Genomic DNA, 23,996 nt, shown 5'->3' on the forward strand with positions numbered 1-23,996 from the left:
CCTGAGGCTACAGTTGAGAAACTCTCCAGCCGGCACTGCTCCCACATGTCCTTTGTTTTTTCCATCAGGCCCTCATGGGGAGGAGACACACGCTGCCTCTGCCAGCATATTACCAGTACTTAATTATTAATACCATATAAAAAAAAATTACTCTCAGCAATTTGAAAAGCACAGGACGGTCCTTTGAAACATGAGACCAAGTCACAATATTCAGCCCGAGCAATCACAGAGTTCACAGCTGCAATTACCATGCTACTGACGGCATTTAAAATGACTGAAGATGTGTGGCTTGCTTCTTTCTTTTCAAGACACAAAGATTGTCTGAAAACCCTCTGAAGTCAAACACAAGTTTTTCATTTACTTCACAGGTTTACAGTCTTCAGTAGACTTTAACCTACTGAAGAAGATATCGTCAAGTAGAAGTTATCCAGAACTATTCAGAAAAGACTAAATGGGAAATAATTAACCAGTCTCCCTAACTGTGATCAAGTGCACAAGCCATTAGAAAAACAGAACATTTTGTAGGTGGCAAGCAAAAATAATTTAATACAACTAATTGGAAAAAACTGATATTCTCATTAAGAACTCCACAGGCAATGTCTGGTTCATAAAAAAAAAAAAAAAGATTATAATATTCTAGTTCAGTAAGAAAATGCTCCAGGAAGTTATTATAATGCATTATAGAAGAAAAACTTAAAAAGCCAATGTTAAAGTAAGAGCTATAAATAAAAAGAAGTCTCAACAGATTACATAGTGAAATTAAAAGTTTGCAGGACAAAATTAAAAATAAAGTAGGATCTCAAAACATTAATGCAAGCTTTAATCTAAATAGAAAGACAAATACAAAATTAACCAGGTTACCTCATGTGGTGGAAATGCTGCTTCATATGTTCCATTATTTAGTAATCTATTAATACCTAAAAATAAAAAAGCATTAGTTCTGATATCAGGTTTTTATACACATTTAATTTCAAGCAGTGAGAATTTTCAAGTTACATATTGAGAATGTAACTTAATATTAAATGCTCAGGATGCTGCTGAACACGACAGTAATTAATAATCCCACCAGCTGGTTGCGCAGGTCGTGCTGATCCCTCCAGGTTTCTGACTCTGACCGAACTACAGCAAATTTCTGAGGGCCAATGTCTGCAACTTTTCTCTCGGGGTCAGGTGCTCGTGCCAGATCAAGTGTGAGAAAATAGTCACCTTCAGGTTGTATTCACCAGAGCATACGATAATAGATTTTATGAGTGACCAGATGATCTGACATACACAGAGAGTGGTATGGACAGACAATCCTTGAGGCAGCAAAAGCCCTACAGGGTTAAAAGCTAACCTGCTGTTATTTTTAAATGTAAGCCAGCTGAAGGAGATTGTATCAGAGCAGGGCTCTGCACCATACTGGCTACAGCATTTTGGATCAGTTCCTAGAGTCTTCCTAAAACCAGATTTGTTGTACTATCAAAGCATATTATTAAAAAAATAAATAATAAATAACCATTACTAATTATAATAAAAAGATTCAGTAGACTGTAAGAGCACACCCATAGCCAACAGTTTCCCCAGGAAATAAGTACTTGTGACGGATTTCAGATTTGTCCATTCACATATACAAATTATGCTAAACTAATTTCATAATGAAATTTGCCATTATCAACTTCAAAGGCATTAAATTTGAACCCTTGTTTTCTATGTTTTTCTTACTACTGCTTTTCTTCAGAAGCTCAAGCAACAACTTTCTGTAATTCTATCATCTTCATAAGTAGAAGGTTTTAAGTATGTCTATATATATTTAATTCTTAATTTAATTCCTGCAAACAGGAAACCATACATACATCCCCTGTTCATTGCAAATGAAAATGAATAGTTAGACCTTCTAAAAAATAATACTGTAATAGGAGAGTTGATATAAACTGAATTTAGTCTTCAGGACAACTGTCTCTGAGCTGCATGGAGACCCCAGACAAGTTAAGTGTAGCTCACATTGATTCTGCTGGACTGGAACTGCTGGGTAGTAGCAGAACTACTAGGACCAGTCCTAGAAAACCCTCCACAGTTTTCTGAGGTGTACGTTATCTTTATTGTGGCTCTTGATCACATGAAGTTATCATAATTTCTCCAATTTATTTTAAAGAATGAGTAATTAGGTGAAAAGCATTGCCAATTTTCACTGAGTTATTTAAGAAAGTAATTGATGTGACATTCCTTCAACTCTGTTACTGAGCGAATAAAAAGATTTCAAGGAACAGCAAAATTAATTGAGTTTACTCAAATGATACTTTTCCAGGCAAGTAAAGATGTAACATTTTTATAGCTTCAGGTTAAGAAAAAGATACAGCATTCTCACCCATTTTGGATTTTCCATCTTCATACTTAGTTCTCTGTAGCATATGATGCACGATTCTACTTCTTGTGGAATTACTGAAGAAGCTGTCCTTGTTGTTTATCGTAAAACTATTAAAATAATGCATGTCTTTTAATATTCAAACAATGCACAGGTGTTGAAACATAGCTGCTCAAATGTTTTCTTCTTACAATGATTTATTGGATCTTTACCCTCCTTGGCTACTGCACAAGATGTAAGATTTTACATCCCTAGAGCACCTTCTCTGGTCCAATAAATTTATCATCATCACAGATTATTGTTGGCAAAACAGAGCAACTAAAACTAAATTCTAAAATATTCTACTATCTAGATCATCTCTGTTCTGGACATAATTAATCAAAAAAAGATCTTCAGAAGCAGTGGTCATTCTCAAATTCAAGTTACTTATGAGTTGGCAGATGTCTGTCATGGAACTACGAGAACTACTATTTAGAAAAAAAAAAACCTTATCTCCATGCACTGGACACTTGAGTAGTAGCTCCACATCCATTTTCCCTTAGAGAATCCTAGGATAGAGCCAAATAAAGCATCCTCTCCCAGATGGTTCTGGTTTCTGGACGCCAGAAATCTGACATGCAGGAGCTTTTGCCTACTTAGCTGTGCCAAAAGTGACGCTATTACAATTGATAACATCAGCTGAGCTGGTTGAGAAATAACACCAAAAACAGGTGATTGATCCAATGCAATATAGTCAATTACTGAAAAAAAATATTGAGATTATAATACAATTACTCTATCTTTCCATGGTAAAGTCAGTCCACTAGAATACAGCTTCTTTACCGAGAAGAAAAAAATCCCTATTTAGCCTAATTTATACTTCTACTTTAAATGAATTTTTCCCTCCTAAAAGAATTATCACAAAATACGTTTAAAATGAAGAAACAGCCAGAATTTTCAAGTCTTACTTTTTGGGTCCTTAAAAAATCTATAGCACAGTTAAACTACATCATCAAATCATGCTGATTTGAACACATACAGTTTTTATTTGGTGTACATATATTTATACTGTCAGAGACAAAAGCATTTTTAAAATGCAGATCTGATGAGAAAGAAAAAAAATCATGACTGGTTGTAGCTTTCCTCCAGGTGTTCCCAATTTCAACAGCTGTCTCAGGTTTTGCCTAAGTAAAATATGTAATAAAGCAAAGCAAACTTGAGCTAGTATTTGTATTTTGTAGTGTAATGGAAAGAAAAACTTCTAAACCAAAAAGGCGGTGTTCATTTTTCAGTCAAATTTTTGCCTCTACTCCTGAGTGACCGTCAAATAGCAAGTAACAGAGAGTAGATTCTGGCCTTAAGAGAAAACCCACAGAAAATATCAGCTGTGATACTGGGTATTTGCCAGTGACCATCTGTTAACGGCTGCCTCTGTGGCACTTGCTTAGAAGAAGTGAGAAAATAAAAAATCCTTGTGGTCTCTGGCACTGCCTTTCCAGTTCCAGCACTTACTGGTGTATGCGCGCACGGCTAAAGGGTGCTGTGTAGCAATCTGTTTCTTCCAGATCAGGTAGGGCCTCCTTATCAAGCTTCATCGGATTTCTGGGCAACCAACTTTTCAGCTCTCTCATATTCCTCTGCAAACTAAGACAATAAGAAATCAGATTTACGTGCTCTCACCTGCTTGTTATTTCTAGCTGCAACATTGCACATTTAGTGACATCATACTAGAAATGAAATGAAAGCAGGAAATTTCCACATTAAGTAATTAAAAGAAAATAAGGAGATAAGAGTAATATTAGCGGTATTTATTTGTGATCTATCTTGCACACTTTACTCAAGTACAACTCATCCTAAAATTAGTGGGATGAGATGGGACTGCAGTATTGAGTCTGGGGAAAATGATTTTCCAAGGTAGTTCATCTGGCAGAACTGTGGATGCTCATGCCTTACTCAAGAACGTATCTAATTACTTTCTCTAGCCCCACTGGACAAGGCAAGTGTAACTCCTCCTCGCTCCCTTGCCTGGCAACCCTTGACACTAAAATTCATAACATTTTAAAGTAAATACGAGACTGCTCAGGATCAAATTTTTATGGTTTTCTGATTTCAATAAAGCTTTCCCCTGCAAAATTTTCATCAAAATCTAAGGCCTGATATTGCCTTACAAAACAATATACCTATACATCAAATAAGGGATACGTTATACAGAAATGGTTATACAGTCTTTAGACAAAAAACTAGGTATGGCTTCATGCAGTTTCCTAAAAATTGACATTGTAAACCACAAATAGAACACAACCTTTGTATCCTCAATTACATTATCTACTGGTAACAAAAAGGGCTTTCTTCCACTGGCAACTTGCCTAAATAGTATCAAATAGTATCTCAGGACATGGTTTATACAGGGGAAAATCTAGGTTTTTTTCTAGTGCAGTTAATTTTCAAGCAAATGCTAGAAGTTACCTCCTTATTACTTCAGTTTTGCACTCCTTGCTGACCTATATTTTTTTTCCTATTCAACTGCAATGAAATGCAGGTATTTAAGGAGTAGGTCTCATATTACATGAGTGCTACATTATGACCCCATAGGCATATCAGAGATCCAGAAGAAGTCTGAATTTTAGAGAAACATAACCCTAAATAATATTTTTTCAGCAGTCAATGAATATGTATGCATGATATATAGAGCATATATATCTCATATCCACAAAAAGTGTAAAGCTAAGTATCAGATTTTTTTTATCTGAGGTGAATACTTAATTGCCTGCACTAGGCAGAAGCACAACTACCTATTTCATAATTAAAAGTAGTAAGTGATGACACAGTAAGTTGCTCTCAGGCAGCAAAGCCACCTTTGTGAAAATGTACCTCTTATTATCAACATCAGCAAAAAAAAAAGTTCTACCCCTATTTGACACCCTGTCAGACAAATCTAAGCCAAATGTGAAATCAGAATTTTACACTGACATTGAAAATTCTCAAAATTTTCTTCTTGCTATATATATTGCCAAGGTATTGGTGCACAGTATGGTGTATGTAACTGGTACTACACTTGAGGGACACCACTCTGTTTGACAGTAAGCATTATGAGCCAAAGAACATAACTATGTTCATAAAGCTGAAACACAGAATACAGTTCCCAGGCAGGTGCATCCCTTAAGTGTCTCCTTTACTCAAATAATACCTTACTGTGTGAGTTGATTATCTTATTGGTTCCAGTGGAAGTTCTCTCAATAGGAATTTATACATACTGTATGTAAGTACAGTTTTCACTTTGTTTTCTCCATCCTTTTTTCTGTTGTACACATGCTGATTTTTTTTGAGAGTCAAAACCCAGGCTTTTCTTTATTGAGGAAAAAATGCAGATGCATCAGGAAGAAGAACAGAAAAACAAAGCATCTGATTTTAGATTTTTCATTATGAAAATCTTTTAGAATTGGTTACGTAAAAAGCCTTGATCATTTTCCCCCTCCAAAAACCAAAAAAACTAGTAGATAATTTTAATCTTAAAGAAATTATCTCTTTTTTAAAATTCATGTCTGCTCCTTTTAACATGCAAAGTAATGAAGAACAGCATTGGAATAAATCATAAATTATGTCCACATTACATTTGCAATTTCTCTTCTGAGGCAAAAAGGCTTTTATCTAAGGTGTGATTGCTTTTTCATTACATTGCTAATGGTTGATCACTCCAAAGCTTAGTGCCTTCAGATGGCATAGAATATTTCAACTGAAAAGCACATTCCCACCCCTCCCCGTACAAAAACAATCCAGCAAGAGAGACCTCTTCTTGGCTTACATTATTTTACGATTAAAGAAGAAACTGAAGTTTTATGGAGCTTTCATTCAAAGTGGTAACAAATTTCAGACAAATTTTTGCCTAAAACATAGGACTAAGTATTAGCAGTCTTACTCAATAGCTTTCTAGGTCTAAAGGAGCAATTTAAATGGATTCTTGACAATCTATTCAGTGTAGTCTATCTAATAAGAGTAAAAGCAGACAGAGCTGGTCTGGTGGAGTCACTCACAAAGTCAGGAGTTCATGCAATGAGATCACAAATGCCCCAGTGGAACAGTGCTGCAAAGATGTGGGCAGCACTTCAGGTACGCTCTTATTGAAACCACTCCAGCTGGTGCTATTGTAACTTTATGCACCTTGGACTATGGGATATTATTCTGAAACACATATATAATTTATTCTTAGATATAAAAATTAATATTTTATGAAGATGCCTGTAATTTCAGCTTTGCTCAACTTTCATGCTCAACTGTACTGTTACATTTTATGTGGTTGGTTGTTGTTCTTTTTTGCAGAACTAGTTCAGGTCAAAAATCTTTGCAGATTATGTTTACTCAGCAGACTGCAATGCAAAGAAACAAAGTATAGGTGAATTTGGAATTATCTGATCAGACTCATGGAATGAGATGACCAGCGGCAGCTGCTTAATTCAGGTATATTAGGTATTTTTGACAGCAATCACCACCCAGTATTTTGATAGGTGTTTGTGCCTCTCATACATTGACAAAAATACACCACATAGCTATCACGTATAAGAAAGGCAGTATACCAGTAAGCATGACATTCATCTTCTGTCCTGTCATTCATGCTCCTAATAATCTTTTGCAGACTTTTTAAAGGACATTTATAGGTATATACATCTACCATATAACCATGTCAATAAATTCAGAGAAGTGTACATGCCACAGCAGGGTCTAATACACTAGTGTTACCTCATATTCTTAAATTATAGAAACTCTATAGCCTTAAAATTTTACCTTTGATATACAAAGATTTTAATACAGTTCATCATCATAGCTTTGTAAACTCCAGTTAATAACTTAGAAATATTAATGAGATTTGATAAATTACAGAGAAGCAGTTAAGTTTGAAAAGATGCAAGATGCAAAGAAACAATGACAGCAGTAGAAGTTAAAATGGTGAGATGTGTATGACAGCAATTTTAGAGTTAGCTTTCATTTTTAGAGGTAGCTTCTTTTTCTTCTTCTTCACACTATTCCTTTGTGCACTGGATTGTATATAGTGGCAGAGAAAATATTCAGAAAAATATTCATCCCCAAATTCTCACAAGTAAAAACAGTTGTCTCAAATGAAAAATCAATCTGGCATGAAAATTGTTTATTAGTTGGTTCACAGGTACTGTGAAACTTCAACTGCATGTTTCAGACATCTGTCCTTCTAAATAAAGAAAATAAATTCATTTAATATCTAGGACTCACCAGATGGATTACAGATGAAATGAGACAATTTTGCAGTAAAGCTTGTTGATTTTGCCTTTGTATTACAAAGTACCTCACTTACATTTTTCATAATGCACACTAAAATGGAGCAAGCATGTGAATGACTGGGAAGAGGAAAAATGCAGTTGTAAATTTATGTTATAGATTGTTTTATTTCAATATATTTTAATTCCTTATGTATTTAAAGTTTTCTCACTTTACCATTCAACAGTGCTTTGTCTATTTTTGTTAGCTGATAATCTTGCAAACTGGTATCATGGGACTACTTAAATTCTTCCTGAGAAATAACAAGAGCTCTTCATCATCTAAAGTAACAACAGGAGAACCTAAATCAAACGTAACCTCATCTCAAAATCCATCTTGAGAAAACCGTGATAGAAAACTGTTTCAGGAGATTTCCCTCATGTAAAAATTTTTATATCTTTTCCGTAGGTAATGAGGATTTACAAGACATCATTATGTCTGACTAGAGCAATGGGGAGTGACTACAGCTCACAGTGTCCCCTGTTCTCACTCCCCAGCCCTCCCAGGCTGCTTTCACCCACTGCTGTGTCCTCTCGTACCCTTCTCCTGGCTGACAGAAGCAGCAACAACAGCAGCAGCCGCAGGTGAGGTTTGCATGTCTTTGCCTCCCAGAGAGTTAAACAGCTTTTACTGCAGCGTACAAGTTATTCTGTCAGCTATCAAACAAAAATTCAAAACAGTCTTCAGTGTGTGGCATTGATTTAGTCCTGATCACCAGGACACATGAGAGAAGTTACATTTGCATGCCTAAGGAAAGAGCTGACTACCAGAATCTGAGACATACACTCGAAAGTATCTTCCATGCTAAAGAAATATGCCTTGGTAACAGCAGACATAATTGTAGAGATGGCTCCAGTATTAAATCTTTGCTGCCAGGATAAGGCCTTTTTTTTTTCCTTGGCATAAACACTTTTGCATTTCTAAGAGAACTGGCAATGCTTTAAAGTACTGCATCTTGTTACAGATGAATATTTTAACACTTTAAGCTAACATATTTTGAGTTTTCGGGAAAATTAGATTATTTTCCAAGTTTTATGGATAAATTTACAACTGCGAATGGATTTTCTTTAGCAGGGTGACTATCTGACAAAATTAGAAGCTACACATCACCCACCAACCTGCCCATGGTTTTGCTCCTCCAGTCAGTGTAATAACATTTTTTCCTGAAAGAACAGCAAAAATCAGCTGAGAATAATCAAGTAGGAGACAGTTGAAACCGACATATACGTTATAAAAGAACACTGGACATTTTAAAACATGCATTTTCATAGGCAGAAAGGTGAAAAACACTTTAAAAAGGCAACTGAAATAGAGTAAGTCATTAAAATGCTGTGATTTCACATATTTTCAAGTTCAAAATTTGTTCCTGAGTCAAAATTAAATTTTAGATTTGTACCTAATATTAATAATAGCTAATCAACAATTAATTCATAAGACACCCATCAGACAGGGTTCAATGGTGTTATGCTAGTATTCATTTAACGTGGTCTTTCTTAGCTTTGATTTCATGAAACTCATTTTAGAAGAATTAACAAGCTATTAAATGCCTTATGCACTCTATGCATTGAATACCATAAGCACTTAACGCCATTAGATACTATCTTCATTCTCTGAAGTGGTGTACCATCACCTTCACTTGACATTTTGCATCCAACTGAAGAACAGTACACAGCCCTAAAAAACCCCCTAAGAGTACTAACTGCAACAAACAACTTCTGTGTTAACAATTGTTTTCTCTCCACCCTTCCCCTGTCATAGCAACTTAGGGAAACAAGACCAGAAAGTCCCAGTAAAGTCTTCTGAAAACAGTTATTTTGAAACCATATAGAAACGTATTTGCTGCAATGTAATATTTTACACATCTAGTTTCATTTTTTCGGGTTTTTTTCTGGCCTCCTCCTATCTTTTCATGTCACATTTCAACTACACAAAGGCCTCGATCTTGCAGATTCCTTGGGGTATCCGTATCTTTACCATGGCACTCATCTGGGGACAGTGAAGTTCAGCACCAGGGCCTTTGCTCCTCGCTTATTTCATCTTCTACTTAAAATTTGCCTAAATCCTTTCTACTTCTGCAAGGTTTACTTTTTAGGAGGAATTAAAACAAGCTTATTTGGATACATTAATATAAAAGTTTAGCATTATTTTCAGTCGACATTTTATCCCCCCCCCATTCTAACACACACAAAAATGGTACTTTCACTCTGGCTACTTTTCCATCACTTCTTAGCCTAGAACCATACATAGTTAACAACACCTGCAACTGCCCATCTGGGCAGTATTTGAGATTGTTTCTTTAATGTAAGTAATGTACTTTAATCAATGAAATGAATACATTAAAAGGATTGGGAAGGAAATGTTGCCTAGAAAATACGTGGCCATTGGAAAACTAAGTACCAACCTGCTGTCTGTTGGCAGCCTGACATTTGGTACTACTAGGTAGAATTGTAAATGAAGCAATGAAGAATTATTAAAGGATTTTCAGACATTACTTTTTTTAACAAAACCCTTCCTTCATTCCCTTTAATTGCCCCTAGCTGTTTTGCACAAAGTCCAGGTGAGCTACAGATACAACTAATTTATTCATTATACACAATAATAATTATGTGTCAGAAGAGATACTTGTAGACACGGATAAAATTAACATTAAAAATTAATTAAATTAATTAATTAAAATTAATGTCTGAGTTTCAGAAACATAACAGAGCTTCATTTCTACTGACAGACCACATACTTACAAAAACATCTATAAATTGTTAAAAAAAAAGTATAATTGAGTCATGATCTAACCTTGGGGCTGACATAAATCCTGTTTGAAATCATACACAAGACAACAGTGATTACCACAGAGTCTTTTGAAATGCTAGAAAAATTTCCTGTTGTAATTGAAACACTGAGATTCCATCTATATTACATATATGATGTACACTAGATATCTGCCAACACATTTAGGTATAGTGCCATGCTAAAATGGTTCTAGGATGCTGGGTGGTCCCTCGGGTCAGCAAAAAGCATTTTTACTTCTCAGCAACGGAGAGACATACTTCTTGACCTGTGTAATACGTCTATCGATTTTGTTTAGATTCCTGGATTGAGCAAAATGAACCTAAAGAGTGTAAGTTTAATTCTTCGTGTATTACTCATATATGATACTGACATATGGTATATTTTAGTGACCATAACCGAAAGCCAAAATTTCGCAACACTGTTCAAGAGAACAAGGGTGTACTGCATTAAAGTACTGCAGGGAAGGTTAGCTCTCTTCCTTGATTATGTATTAAAAATGGACAGTCAGAAGCCACTGATAAATCAGATAAAGACTAAGAGAAATAATCTGTTCTTAGAATCATAGAATATCGCAAGTTGGAAGAGACCCATAAGGATCAGAGTCCAACTCCCTGCTCCTCGCAGGACTACCTAAAACTACCTGAGGACTACCTAAAATTCTTGGGAGGGAACGACTCTAGTTCATTGCAATTGTGGGAGAATTGTATGATTTGAGCTTCGTCTGTCCACAGAATGGAGGAAATAGTTACCTCAGGAAAACAATATATGCCATCCAGTTAAGAAAAATTTCATTTAAATAAACAAGCTCAAGACTTAAAACAATCAGAAGTGCTTTTGACAGAACATGTAATTAAATTATAAAATGCGTGGTCACAGGATGTTGTTACGGAAGTGTAGATGGCTATTTTTGCATCCATGAAAAGCCATCGGGGCTAATGTAAGCAAAGATGAAGACATGAACTCTGCCTCAGAAAGTCTCTAAACCACAGCCTTCTGGAAAGAGAGGTGCCTTCATGAAACACTGCTCTAGATTTGCTCGACTCCTGTATCGGACACTTTAGACTGGCTGCTGGCAGAGCAAAACAGAACTTTGTTCTATTCTGCTACATCCACTTTGTGTTCACAATAAAACTGTGTTCACTTTTATTTTTTAAAAAGTACAGAAATTAAATAAATAGCCTATTTGAAATAGTCACACAAGTTTCAGATTCCAATTTCATTTAAATTCCTATTAAAATCTTTTTAAAGAGAAAATAAAAGGTGATCAATTTACTATTTCTCACAGTTCTATTATGGAGGTAGAGGTGGACAGTGGGCTCTTTTCTTACCAAACAAATGTGTTTCGTTCTACAGCAAAACTGCCACAAGGTGAAGCAGCAAAATTTAGCTTTTTATGTACTTTTGGTGTACTGACCTGAGAGGGATAAAAAGAAGCTAAAGCGACAGCCCAGAAACAAAGAAACATGGATCAGACACTTTGGGAAGAAAGAAAAAAAACCAACAAAAAACCCCCAAAGAGAATATATTTACCTGTCAGTTAATAACATAATAAACAAACATGACTTTGATTGCCTTCCAAATAAAGCCGTATTGCAAAAGTCAGCCCTTTTTTTTCTTGAAGATCAGATCTACTGATCTGTGAAGTTACTAAAATGATGAAGAATTCAAACCATTGCTAAATCCTAAATTAATTTTGTGACTTCAAGTATCAAAAGCAAGAAAGAACTATTTTTGAATTGAATTTAGATTGTTTATGTGAGTGTGTACACATATGCAAACGCTTCTATATTTAAAATGTTGACAAGTATTATTCAAACTGGAGAAGCTCAAATGGCACTATAATAATATTCTCAAACATATGGAAGATGACTGTTACAGAAAACTTTTTTTTTTATGAAAAGGACTTTGAAGGCTTAATGGGATGATGTGGAAACTCAGTATAGAACTGGCTATTTGAAGTGAGTTTTGAGCAAAGGATGCTTCATGATGACTGTTTCTGGCTTAGGACCAATGCAAGAGAGCCACATTGTGATAGCTGAAATCAGCAGGGACATGAAAGATAGAGCACTTGGCAATTCAAGCGAGAAAGGAGTGCTCTTAAGGGTATTTTCCGTGAGTCACACAACTTTGGCATCTGGTCACCACTTTAACTCCTGATGAAGTTTACAGCACACTACATGCTCTTCTCTCTCTGGAAGAACATTATTAATCTATTTGAAAAGGGACATTTTCTCCTTTAAAAACTTCTATATTATTGCAGGAGATATTAACATCCTACAAATAAATAACAAATACTTATTGCAAAAACACATGACGGCATTCGTTTAGCACATAGACAAGGAACTCAGTTCAGTTCATTATTCTGCCAAAGGAAAGCTAGAGGACCAAGAAATAAAGGTATCTCATTTTATTCAAAGTATGCCAATATGTGTTATATTGGAGACACAGAAGACACCAGCTATTTCTGTCATTTCACTTGCCTTTGGATAAGACTTCAGAAATACCCTAAAATCATGGAGAATATGAACTCAGACAAAGAATATCTGAAACTCTGCCAAGGACATCCAAAATAATGTGTGAACTACTAACAGTATTTTCTAAAGACGTGCTCAATTTGACTTGGAAGGTAAGTTTGAAAACAAGTACCACGGGTAAATGTGACAAGAACAGTGCCTATTATATATGTTTCTCCCCTCCTTTCTCCCTATCACCTCATTAAATTAAATATAAGCATGCCTGGCCACAATGCAGAAAAGACTGCATTTCAGCCTTCAGTAATGAACTTTTAATAGTAAGCATTAAATTACAAGTTTCTTGAAATAGTTTCCACAATACCTGAAAGGCATCCTGATGTTCATTCTTTCTGCGTATTTGCACAGTGTCTCCCATGGGCAGTGAATTTTAACAAACATGATATCACTGTTTGTAACAGCTGGCTGTAAAGAGCGATAACAAACAAATATATATTAATAATTCAAACCTCTATGGCATTCACCTTTCTAAAAGCATTCTTCATGGTCAAATTCTGCTTTTAGGCCATGTAAGTCTGAAAACACTCTATGTGCTCTGAGCTAGACAAAGGAAAATTAATAACTTTTTTTTCCTCTCCCAAACCCTGTAATATGAGTAAACTAGTAACTGTCAAAAGGAATCTGTAGGACAGATCTTTGCTCATAAACACAGCAGAAGTAGAGAAAGGCTTTATGCAGCATTTTTTGACATGGAATAAATAAATTAATTTTAAATCCCCTCAAAATCATCTTAGATGAGCAGTTTGAAGACCATTCTGTGTGTCTCCCATTTAAGGAGAATAGTGCTTGGCTGCTAGAGACATAAGAACAGCTGAGAGAAGGCTGCAGGTCCCACTCTGCCAAAATGGTAACTCCAGGGAATGGTTAAGTAATTGCAGTATCTGCTATGAACTTATAAATGTGATCTCTGTATGAATTGAGGTTTTTTGTAAAATTACAAGGAATACTCTACACAAATGTTTTTTATCACTGATTTATTTGTACATAAGAGTTTCAGCATTATAGGTTCCTATATTTATCTTTTCTTATGAACACTTCAGTTCCACACCCTTCTCCCAGATGTATTTACTTGCGTTTTTATAAGTAAATAGTTTGATAGAGTTAAGTCTGATTAAAGCCTCCCAAAAACTCGAGTAATGCAAAGTTTGGTAATTAAAGGTAAAAGACAATTTAGTTAAAGTGTTAATAAAATTTTAAGTTTTCACAATTATACCTACCTACCATAGTCATATCACAGTTCAATAACAGTACTTCTAGTTCTTTCTTTTTCTCAAAATATGTGGATAAAAAAGTACTACTGGACGACAACTTAAAACACTTGATATCTAGAATTATGATCGTATAAAAATGTATTTTTTCTGAAGTGTCATACTTCTGAATTGATTCCAGCTGAGCTTGTTCTGATTTCAGTAAGTACCCCAAAATCTGATAATTTTTTCTACTAGGCTTGAAACAATTTTTAAAAGCCTTAAAAACAAACTTTAAACTACTGTCAGGTCGGTTATTTATGAATATTCAACAAGCTACATTGTCAACTAGAACTTGCAAGGACTTCAGTTAAAAGCTCACTGCTTGAACACAGAACATGTAAGCTAATTCTATTGAGTTGAAAAGTATAAATCAAGATGAAAGACACATGAAGTATAGGAGCTTACTTCAGGATAGACTAAATATATGCCTGTTTTATAAGTAATTAATGAAACAGCAAAAATCCAAGGCTGTTTTCCTGGCTTTGTTTTTCTTCCTTTTTATATTAATACTGCCATTACTGACATCCCAATCACAACAGCAACAATTTAACACGCCTGTGAAATGGTTCTAGATGGACAAATAAGGGCATTTGCCCATCATTTCACAGAAGGAAACTGAAAATGCCTGAATATCCACCACACTCCACTACCAGGGAAGGAAAAAAATAAAATGCAAGCAAACCCACAATTCCCTAGAATTTATTTTTTGACAATGCAAAGAACACCTTGTTTTTAATATTTATTTAGAAGATTGATTGTGAGTACCTAGACACAAACATTAATTAATCTCTACTGTACCAGCAACTGTATTAGGAGCCTTGAAGATATATTAACATGGAATTTTGGGAAAACAAACTATAACAGATCGGAGTCAAGATGACAAAATTACACACATGCAACTAGGAAAAAAAAAGTTTAAAAAAGGGGTAAAAAAGTTCTTTCTAACACTCAAAGTTTTTAAAAGTTTCAGTATTTAAAAAAAAGGGAGGAGGGATTTGACAGTGCAACTTTGCATTCTGCATAAAATATGATTTTTATTTTTAATACTATTAGAATAACAGGCTTTTTTTTTTTAGTGTATTCAAGAAAATTCAGAAGCCTGAACAGTAGCACTTAAATCGTAAACTAGTCTAGCTCAAAGAACCCAATGAAGATTAAGCCATGTAAACTAGAGATGGATTAACGTGACATTGAAAACCTTTACCCCTTTAAAAACAGAGACATTTAGCATCATGCATTCTGCTGAAAGACACAGAGGTTAGATATTAAAGGAACAACATGAGTTACTGAAGCATCTTCTGTTTTGCAAGCATAAGGAGCTGGAAGTTTTCCCTCTATACTGCACTACACCTGCTCCGATTTAAAAGTGGTTATACTTTGGAGGGTACATGCATGTGTGTATATGCGTACAAGCATGCATCCCCAAAACATGTTAAACACACACTATCAAACAACTGTTATTATTAATTTAATAGCGTTAAACAAAGCCTGACTGGAAAGGCTTGTAAGATTGTCAGGAATCATTTGTAAATCATCCAATAAGTATGACTGTATTATAAAGGGTTTTTTATACTACACATAGCTACAAGACTCACCTCTCGTTCTAACATTAACCCTTCTGCTCTCAAATTCTTCTCAAATGTGCTTCTTTTTTCTACCTGCAGACTTGACTTTTTGTAGACCAAGATGTAATCAATGCGTTTTTTGCCATCTTTGAAGAAGAGACCTGATGATGCCATGGCATCAGTCTGGAGAAGATAAAATAAAAATACAATAAATGTGGCATTCATAAAGACGAAGAGCCTGATCCGTGTAACACAGCATTTCCTAAAGCATGGAAACGTCCACATATCCACAGAATGAACATATAAAGAACAAGTCACAAGAACAGGCAGTGCATATGCATCAGTTGCTCAGGATTTCAAATTAATTAGAACAAAACAAAATAAAGTAGCTCCACAAACCCCATATTCTAGCTATTTCTTTCAGCTGTGGACAAACCTTAAAATTATTGTATGGTGTATATATAAACTTCTGCTAATTCTTACTTTCCAGTAGGAATTAATAAAATTTTAAGTCAAGTAAATTAAACCAAGTTTCCCAGCTTTGTACCTGGGAAAATTTTATAGAACAAACATACTTATATTTTCTCCAAGAGAAATAAATCTAAAAAAATTAAAAAAGAAGCGCTATTGATTGGAATGTTTTCCTGGATATTCCCATTTAAGTGCTTTTTCAATGTCACATTAGCAATGTTTAAATCTTGTCTAGTTCCTTCCCACCATGCTTGCAAACACCAGGGATTCTCTGACCTTGATATGGAAAACCCTGCTTTAGATGCCGCTGCTGAAAGCTATTTTTGCATTCTGTGTTTTATATGATTCAGAATAGACAGTGACTTTATCAACTGATGTCAGACTATGAAGACTTGGAAATCTGAAAAGGTAAACTGAGAAACTAGCATCATCTTCTGGAGAATGCAGCACTCATTTTAACACAAACTGTCCAGAACAAGTACGTTAGTTTGAAGTAAGATACATTACAGCCATGTATATGGGACCAGAAGTCTATGAATACTGCATCTTTTAGTCAATAGGATGCTCGTCTTAGAAATTAATCCTATTTGGATTGTTTGATATGAAATTTGTAATACTCAGTTATATCCAATAGTTACACTCTCTATTGATAAATAGAACTAACTGTTAGTGCACGGTATCAGCAGTATACATATTGGATACCGGCTCACTTATTTCTACATGAAAGGTTTTTCTTACTCCTCACTGCCAACTTTCTACATATTTAGTGCTTCTGAGAACTCCTCAGTCTGCAAAAACGAACGTTTTCTAACAAGATTTTTCCTCTTTCTCTGCTTTTTTAACTCCCAAAGCAAAAAACAAGGAGCAGTCATTCTCAGACCACCTAGTGTTACAAAGAAGTGCATCATCACACATCTGGGAACATTATTTAAGTACATTAAGCTTCACTTTAGGTACAATTAAGCTTCTTTTTCGCCTCAGCAGCTGGTGATAGCATCAATTGTCTTTCTTTTCCAGATAACACTTTTCAAAACTAACCATTCTGTTACCTGCTCCAAGGTACATACCTGCTTATGTATTTTATTAACAAGTCTGTAAATACAAAATGAGTGTTAGAAATCTCAGCTTTGTCACACTTGGCTAGAGTCATGCTGTCACTTTCATACTCTGCTTCAGGTGCAACCATCCAGATGTGGAAGCAATTTCAGTCTTTGGAACACAGAAGAGGTGAATTCAAATCCCTACAGGCTAAGCTGAAACTAACCTGAGTCTTCTACTACCTGGGTACAGGTCTTCATTTCTAAGCGTAAAAGGTGGTATCCTTTTCTTTCCTCTTTGAATTGCCAGTTGTCATCTTCAGAATTTTCTATTTGCTTCACGTGCAACTTGCTGTGAGATGTGTAACTCACTCAGGGCTATAGGGCGCAGCACACAGATCATGCACTGGGGCTTTTGGTGTGCTGGCTGATCCCCGCCGCGCTTGTCTCCTCCTGTACGCCCAGGCCACTGCTGCCTTTCCTCCATCACAAAATAACGGATAATATGGCATTCAGAGACCGCCAAATACCTGCCCTTAGCCTAACTGAGGGGAAATGTTAATTTAAGATGGGGGAAGAAACAGGCCAAATCACAGAAAATGTAACATAAACTAAAGTAACTAATACATCATAGAATGCGATTAACCTGAATTTAAGAATCTATCTAGAGTTAATTATACAGATCACCTACATGCAAAAAAATTCTAAAAACTAAAAAAAACCAAATCCAAACTACGAAATCTAGAGAAATGAGGAAAAAAGGCAGAGAAGACAAGATGTCCAATGTAACCAAGAGAAACAATACAGAAACTGGAAAATAATTAGGAGAAAGGGACAGACACAGGAAGAATAATTTTGCATTCCTTAAGTATTTGGGAAGTTTGTTGAGAACAGGAAAGATCCTTTCCTTTCGCTTGGGCTTTTGACTTCAGATTTCCCTTTTTTATTCCCATGAGAAATTAAGTTAAATATAACAGAAAAAATAAGGAAAATAATTTATCAATATATTGATCAAACATTTGTTGAAGAATAGCATACCATATACTCTATTCTTTTTTTTATACATTCTTTTATTTCTATTTATCTCAAGATATTCAGATAAATAGTATCTGAAGTCCAAAGTAAGGTAGGCAAGATTGTTAACCAAGATTATTAGTGCACTGCATATAGGGTCTGTCACCCCTTCTAAGAATTCTGAACGTGGACAGTAGTAAAAACATTAATTTTTATTCTTTTTTTTTTTAATGTCATAGATGTAATGATCTAAAGATACAAGATGCAGAGGTTTGAAGGTGAGGTAGTAGACGAAAGATTTGAAAGTGCAAGTTTGAATATGCAAGTTTTTGAATACCCAAACTTTTTTCAGGTTCAATTCACAAGCAATGAACCTGCTCTTCAACAATGAAGAATTTCAGCACAAGTATTTCACAAAAGCAGACGAGAGCAGGCTTTTGCGGTCCACGAAGCAGGCAAAATCACATATAAAAAGCCTGACCAAAATTCCCCCAAAGGGGAGATCTGGAACTTCTCTTATACAATTTCTGCTCATGCAAGTACTATACAGACATTATGCAAATTAAATCTACCTTATTTTGTAATACACTTCTACCTTTCTTTGGATTATTATTTCTAGCCTTTCTTTCCTCATTTCTAAAACATCTGCTTTTCTTCAGTCTTGGAAAAACGTGTTTTCTTTCTCAGATTAACAACAGTATGCAAATATGCCCTTAGATTCACCTGCACCAAACAGAATTATTTGGGGGCAACGTTCAATAAATAGTGAGCTGCGCTGACAGTATAGAGAAATTTTCCACCTGCTAACCTCAGTCCACTTTCAGAGGACTGAGATGCCACTCACTTCACTGCCACAGGTTGAGATGTGCGGTACCGAAGCCACTTACCACAATCGTGCAGTGAACCCAACCTATACTCTATCGATTTCAGGACTGATTCACTTTAATCCTACTTGCACTTCACTAGTTTCACTTTAGTGACATTCTCAATAATTTTGTCCACCTATATTAGCGGGAATACCTGTGCCAGAAAAATAATTTATCTGGCAATTTAGGTGTTTTTTCAGTTGATCTGAAGGAGCTCCATAACATCTAAGCAGAACAGGGAGCAGTAATTTCAATTAAACGTATGAGTCAAGGTATATTGGCCACTATCTACACCTAGCAGAGTGAATCACTCTTTTACTACAACGGGCATTCAGGGAAAAGCACATTTATCTGCTCTTTTGGACCAATAAATCTCCGATTCATTCTTTCACCTTTTTCTTGACACGCTGAAAAGCATCAGAAGAAATATTTAGTGCAAAGCCCTTACTCTCCTCTGCTCTTTTTAAGATTTCCTGTTTCACCTGGAAAATGTGTATAAAAAGGACTGATCGATGTTTGGTTTTGTCTCTAGTCCTCTTCATCCTCTCTACCCTCTTAATTTTCCAGATTTTCTGAAACAGTATCCACTGGATCAGCTTTCCTACATTTACACACATATGAAAATTTATTTAAGTTTGATTTGAGAAATTGCTTTTAGAGTACTGCTGTATAGTTCAGCTTGCAAACCCAAGTTTTAACTTCACCTTGTTCTTCCCAAGTCTTTAAATACAAGAATTTTAAATCTTATCTATTTGTGTACTGAGGCTGAGAAGCACTTCCTCACTCAACAGTAAACTTGTTCATAATGCAGAATCGTAATACACTGGTTTGCGTCAGAGTCAAATATTACCTAAGGCTTTGCCACTACAGATCTGTTGCAGTTCCTTGGTTTTCTTTACTATTTGCCATCATTTTTTGGTTGATTCATAGCTTGTGATTATTATAACAAATAACATGACACACTGTTTCGAAGACTGAAACAGTGTAAAACTCAAAATACTGATATTATCATTCAACTGAAGTTTAGTCTACACGAGACAAAACAAGTTGATCAATTTAACCTAGAAAAAGAAGCTTTCACTCAAGCAAAAAAAGGTGAAACAAAAGTATAATGCAAGTATTTAGTAAAGTTATAAAATAAAGAGAGTTCACATTTCTATTCAAATCTGGTAGAAGAATTTCCTTGGAGTTAGCCAACATGGAGGGGTTTTTCAAGAAACTATTTTTCAGATTCTAATTAATAAGCAATGACCTCTTTACAAAGTGGGAACAGCTGTTTTACAGGCTCTTTCTCTCCCCAATTAATTTAAATAGCACAATTCACAGAAATTATAGCTATTTCAACTCCACTGATTTCAGTCTACTGTTCTGCTCTGTAGATTAAACTTTGTCCAATTTTTCACCCCATACATAGAAACAAATATTCTAGAAGAGCGAGTTAGAACCATTCCCAAAACAGTAAGCAAATTTTAGGTTCACGTAAGAGTGAATGACATGGTATGGTAAGCTTCAGACTTGCGGTATTTTATTAATAGCAAAACCACTAGCAAATATTGAAACTTACTGAAAATTAGTGAAAAATACACTGTAACATAATATATCAGTATACTTCCTTTTTTTTTTTCCCCACTTTATACCAGGGAAAAGTTTAACTTAATGAATAATATGTACTACCTAGGTAAACTAAGAAGTTAACTAGAACCAAATGTAGATACAACATATCTGTTTTAACCATTCATTTCACCTTCACTCAACCACTGACAAGCCTCAACAAGGCTAAGACAATAGCAAGTGCTTAAAGGCTGACACAATCTCTACAGGTGTATTCATTTTTATACATTTTAAATTATTATCTATTTGCTTCTGTATGTGTGATCTATACATCAAATTGTTCTCAGATACAAGCGTGACCACGAGGTATCTAAGCGCAGTGAGCAAGCCTAGCGGGGCTGTGGATACTCCCTCTCTTCCTTGCTTACAATTCCCAGTGCTCTGGTTCACATGGGGATGGTGCTCCAAAATTCTTCCTCTCTATCCCCCTCCCAAGCTCATTTACTCCATATTGCAGCTTTACCTGCTAATTGCAATTCCATTTCCATAAATACTTCACTGAACTTTGTTACACTGGGCATAACAGTGACAAAACTCTGCTTTTTTTTTTTTTTTAACCAATAAGCAAATTCCTATTGACTTGTCCAAATATTTGCAACTTATAAGGTGTCCAAATATTTTGCAACAGCAAAACCTCAGGTACATTCAAACCACTGTGAAAGGTTCTCCCTAATTTGCTTATATATAAAAGCTACAGCAAAAAATCTGTCTGGGAGAGAGCACGTTTAATGTTTTAACCATTCATTTCACCTTCACTCAACCACTGACAAGCCTCCACAAGGCTAACACAATAGCAAGTGCTTAAAGGCTGACACAATCTCTATAGGTGTACTCATATTTATACATTTTAAATTATTATCTATTTGCTTGTGTATGCGTGATCTATAGACCAAATTGTTCTCAGATACAAGCGTGACCACGAGGTATCTAAGCGCATGTGATATTTCCCTCTACCACTAGCCCAGCGTTCAGCCAATTTCAGCTCAGGTTTCTATGTATTTCGTAACTTTCCATAGAATTCCTCTTCCATAACTTTGTCCAGCAGCCCCCAAATCCACGTAATCTTTCAGATTCCACAACATCTTTTATAAGGATTTCCACAGCTCATTTGTGGGAGAGCCACCTCCTTTTCTTGGTTTGAATTTGGGTCAAGTTAGCTTTATTTGATGCTTCATGGCTATAATTCTACAAACAAATACATGTGGTTTCTTAAGCTATGTAGGACCTTATCATTACCTTAATACAATTAATGAAACTATTTGACTCAAATATCCCCTTAAAATTAACTGTACCCCCTAATATATTTTATATAAATGAAATATTACTTTTTTTTAAAGCAATCACTATTCTTTGGCCAAACATGTACAGTCCTCCTCTTATAACAGACTTTCTTACTAAACTTCACAATTATCTACAGTCAGACATGACCTATTAATAGAAACTATTAATATGTTAATGATAAATACAGTAACATCTTATTATGCATATGCTATATATTGCAATAGTATATTATATATTATAGTATTTATATTATATTAATAATATAAAATATTGCCTATTTTGTAGACTGAAGTTAGATTTTAATATTCAACCACACTTAACAGCATTCAAGCCAAGGCAAAAAGCTAACCTCTTATAACATTCACCTTCACAATACAAAGGGACCCCTTCAGCGGAGTTCCACTTTCTCATCTTAAGCTTGCAACTTGAATCACTACTCATCTAACCACTGACCAATTTTTGGAAATAGCCTTTAGCAGTTTGCATTGTGTTAATTATTCTAGGGGATTAATTAAGCCATTTGAGGACTCAAATTGCATTGGCGCTGTTTTATACAATGAAATAGTACAGACAACTGAGATGCCAAACGGTAAAGCTTTACTTCAACCTATTAGGTTCATCTACTGGATGTCTACTTAAATGCATGTCATTATTGACTCTGGTTGGAATAGTGACAAATTTTTATTCAGGGAAAAATTCAGAGTACTTCAGTGTGAATTTAGCTGAGGAAAAGCTGCATTATTAGATCCTGCCTGTGTTAATTTTAATAAATGGATTTATTCTATTCAAGTCTGATATGAAAGAAATTATCTGACATGTTTGTTTCATGTATAAGATTTTCATTACCATTATCTAACATATCAATGTTAAATGAAGAGCAGGGAACAAGACCTTTAATAATTACATTTTATGATTTGCTTTACAGTTTCCTGAAATTTGCCAGCAACAGCAATGAACATGAGCATGATTTCTACCTATTTTATACATACATACACAGAAACACAGAGGCTGACAACTCGTTATTTTAACATCACCTGTTAGTAGTTTGCTGCTGATGCACTTTGTAAGTTGCTTTAGAATATATCTAAAAAATAGTTTCATCTACTACCCTCACAATCAATAGTTATAAATAAAACATCAATAAAAGCACAATGTGAGTGCTCGTCTGGCAGCATGCACAGAGTGCATTGGACTCAGTCCAGAGCAGGTTATTCTGACCCAAGGCACCCCTACAGGGAGAAGAAAACTTACATTGGGGTGTAGCTCAGGCAGTGAACAGCCTGTGTTTCAATTTCTGACTTCAAGGACTGTCATTTACTTAATAAAAAGAATACAAGGAAGTTTCATATTTATATGAACATATAAGAGAACATCAATTCTTAGCCATAATCAGCAACAGAAGCATTCACTTACATAAGTGCTGACTGACACAGTACACAAGAATCAAGCCCCCACAGCACGATATGTTTATTTTGCCTTTACAGTAGACAGGATGAAGTTCAACCTTCCTCCATGCAGGTGGTGTAATTTGGATTTGTAAAATTATGTAAAGGAAAGTAAATATACCAACAGACTAGTATCTGGGATCCAAAAGATAGATGGAGGTGCACAGCTGGGCCGCAGGATTCTTCTTTTACAATTTGGACCCCAAATTTACTACATTTTTCTCCCCAAAATATTTTTATTTCAAGGTGATGATGTTTAGAACAAAATTCATTTCCTCCCTAAGACAGCTTGTGAATTCTGACAGCTAAATGCGCTAGAGAAAAATAATTTTGATGAACTCCTACTAATAATGAAGCAACATATTAAAGAGAGACTTACTCAAATGTCTTGGTTTTTTTTTTTCCCCAGGGAAACAATAAGGGAAGGGAAGAATCCACCAGTAGAAAGTGATGCTACTACTGGAAATGGAAGCACCGACTCCCAGCATCACTGCTCCATAATAGCACCACTTCACCAGTAGCATTTTTT

At 35.3% G+C, this 23,996-nt stretch overlaps 1 protein-coding gene across 1 annotated transcript in view; it reads right to left on the bottom strand.

The window, feature by feature from the left end:
- ANO3 (anoctamin 3) overlaps window positions 1-23,996 on the bottom strand; it is a 93,296-nt gene that overhangs the window by 48,565 nt on the left and 20,735 nt on the right. Inside the window, exons 4-9 of the mRNA XM_009334524.1 lie at window positions 15,773-15,925; window positions 13,232-13,332; window positions 8,728-8,772; window positions 3,836-3,967; window positions 2,348-2,454; window positions 862-917 (exon numbers count right to left, since the gene is read on the bottom strand). Of these exons, the coding sequence (XP_009332799.1) occupies window positions 862-917; window positions 2,348-2,454; window positions 3,836-3,967; window positions 8,728-8,772; window positions 13,232-13,332; window positions 15,773-15,925 (594 nt within the window). The remainder of the gene's footprint in view (window positions 1-861; window positions 918-2,347; window positions 2,455-3,835; window positions 3,968-8,727; window positions 8,773-13,231; window positions 13,333-15,772; window positions 15,926-23,996) is intronic.

Source organism: Pygoscelis adeliae, unplaced genomic scaffold (assembly GCF_000699105.1).
Source record: "Pygoscelis adeliae isolate BGI_AS28 unplaced genomic scaffold, ASM69910v1 Scaffold171, whole genome shotgun sequence".
NCBI lineage: Eukaryota > Metazoa > Chordata > Aves > Sphenisciformes > Spheniscidae > Pygoscelis > Pygoscelis adeliae.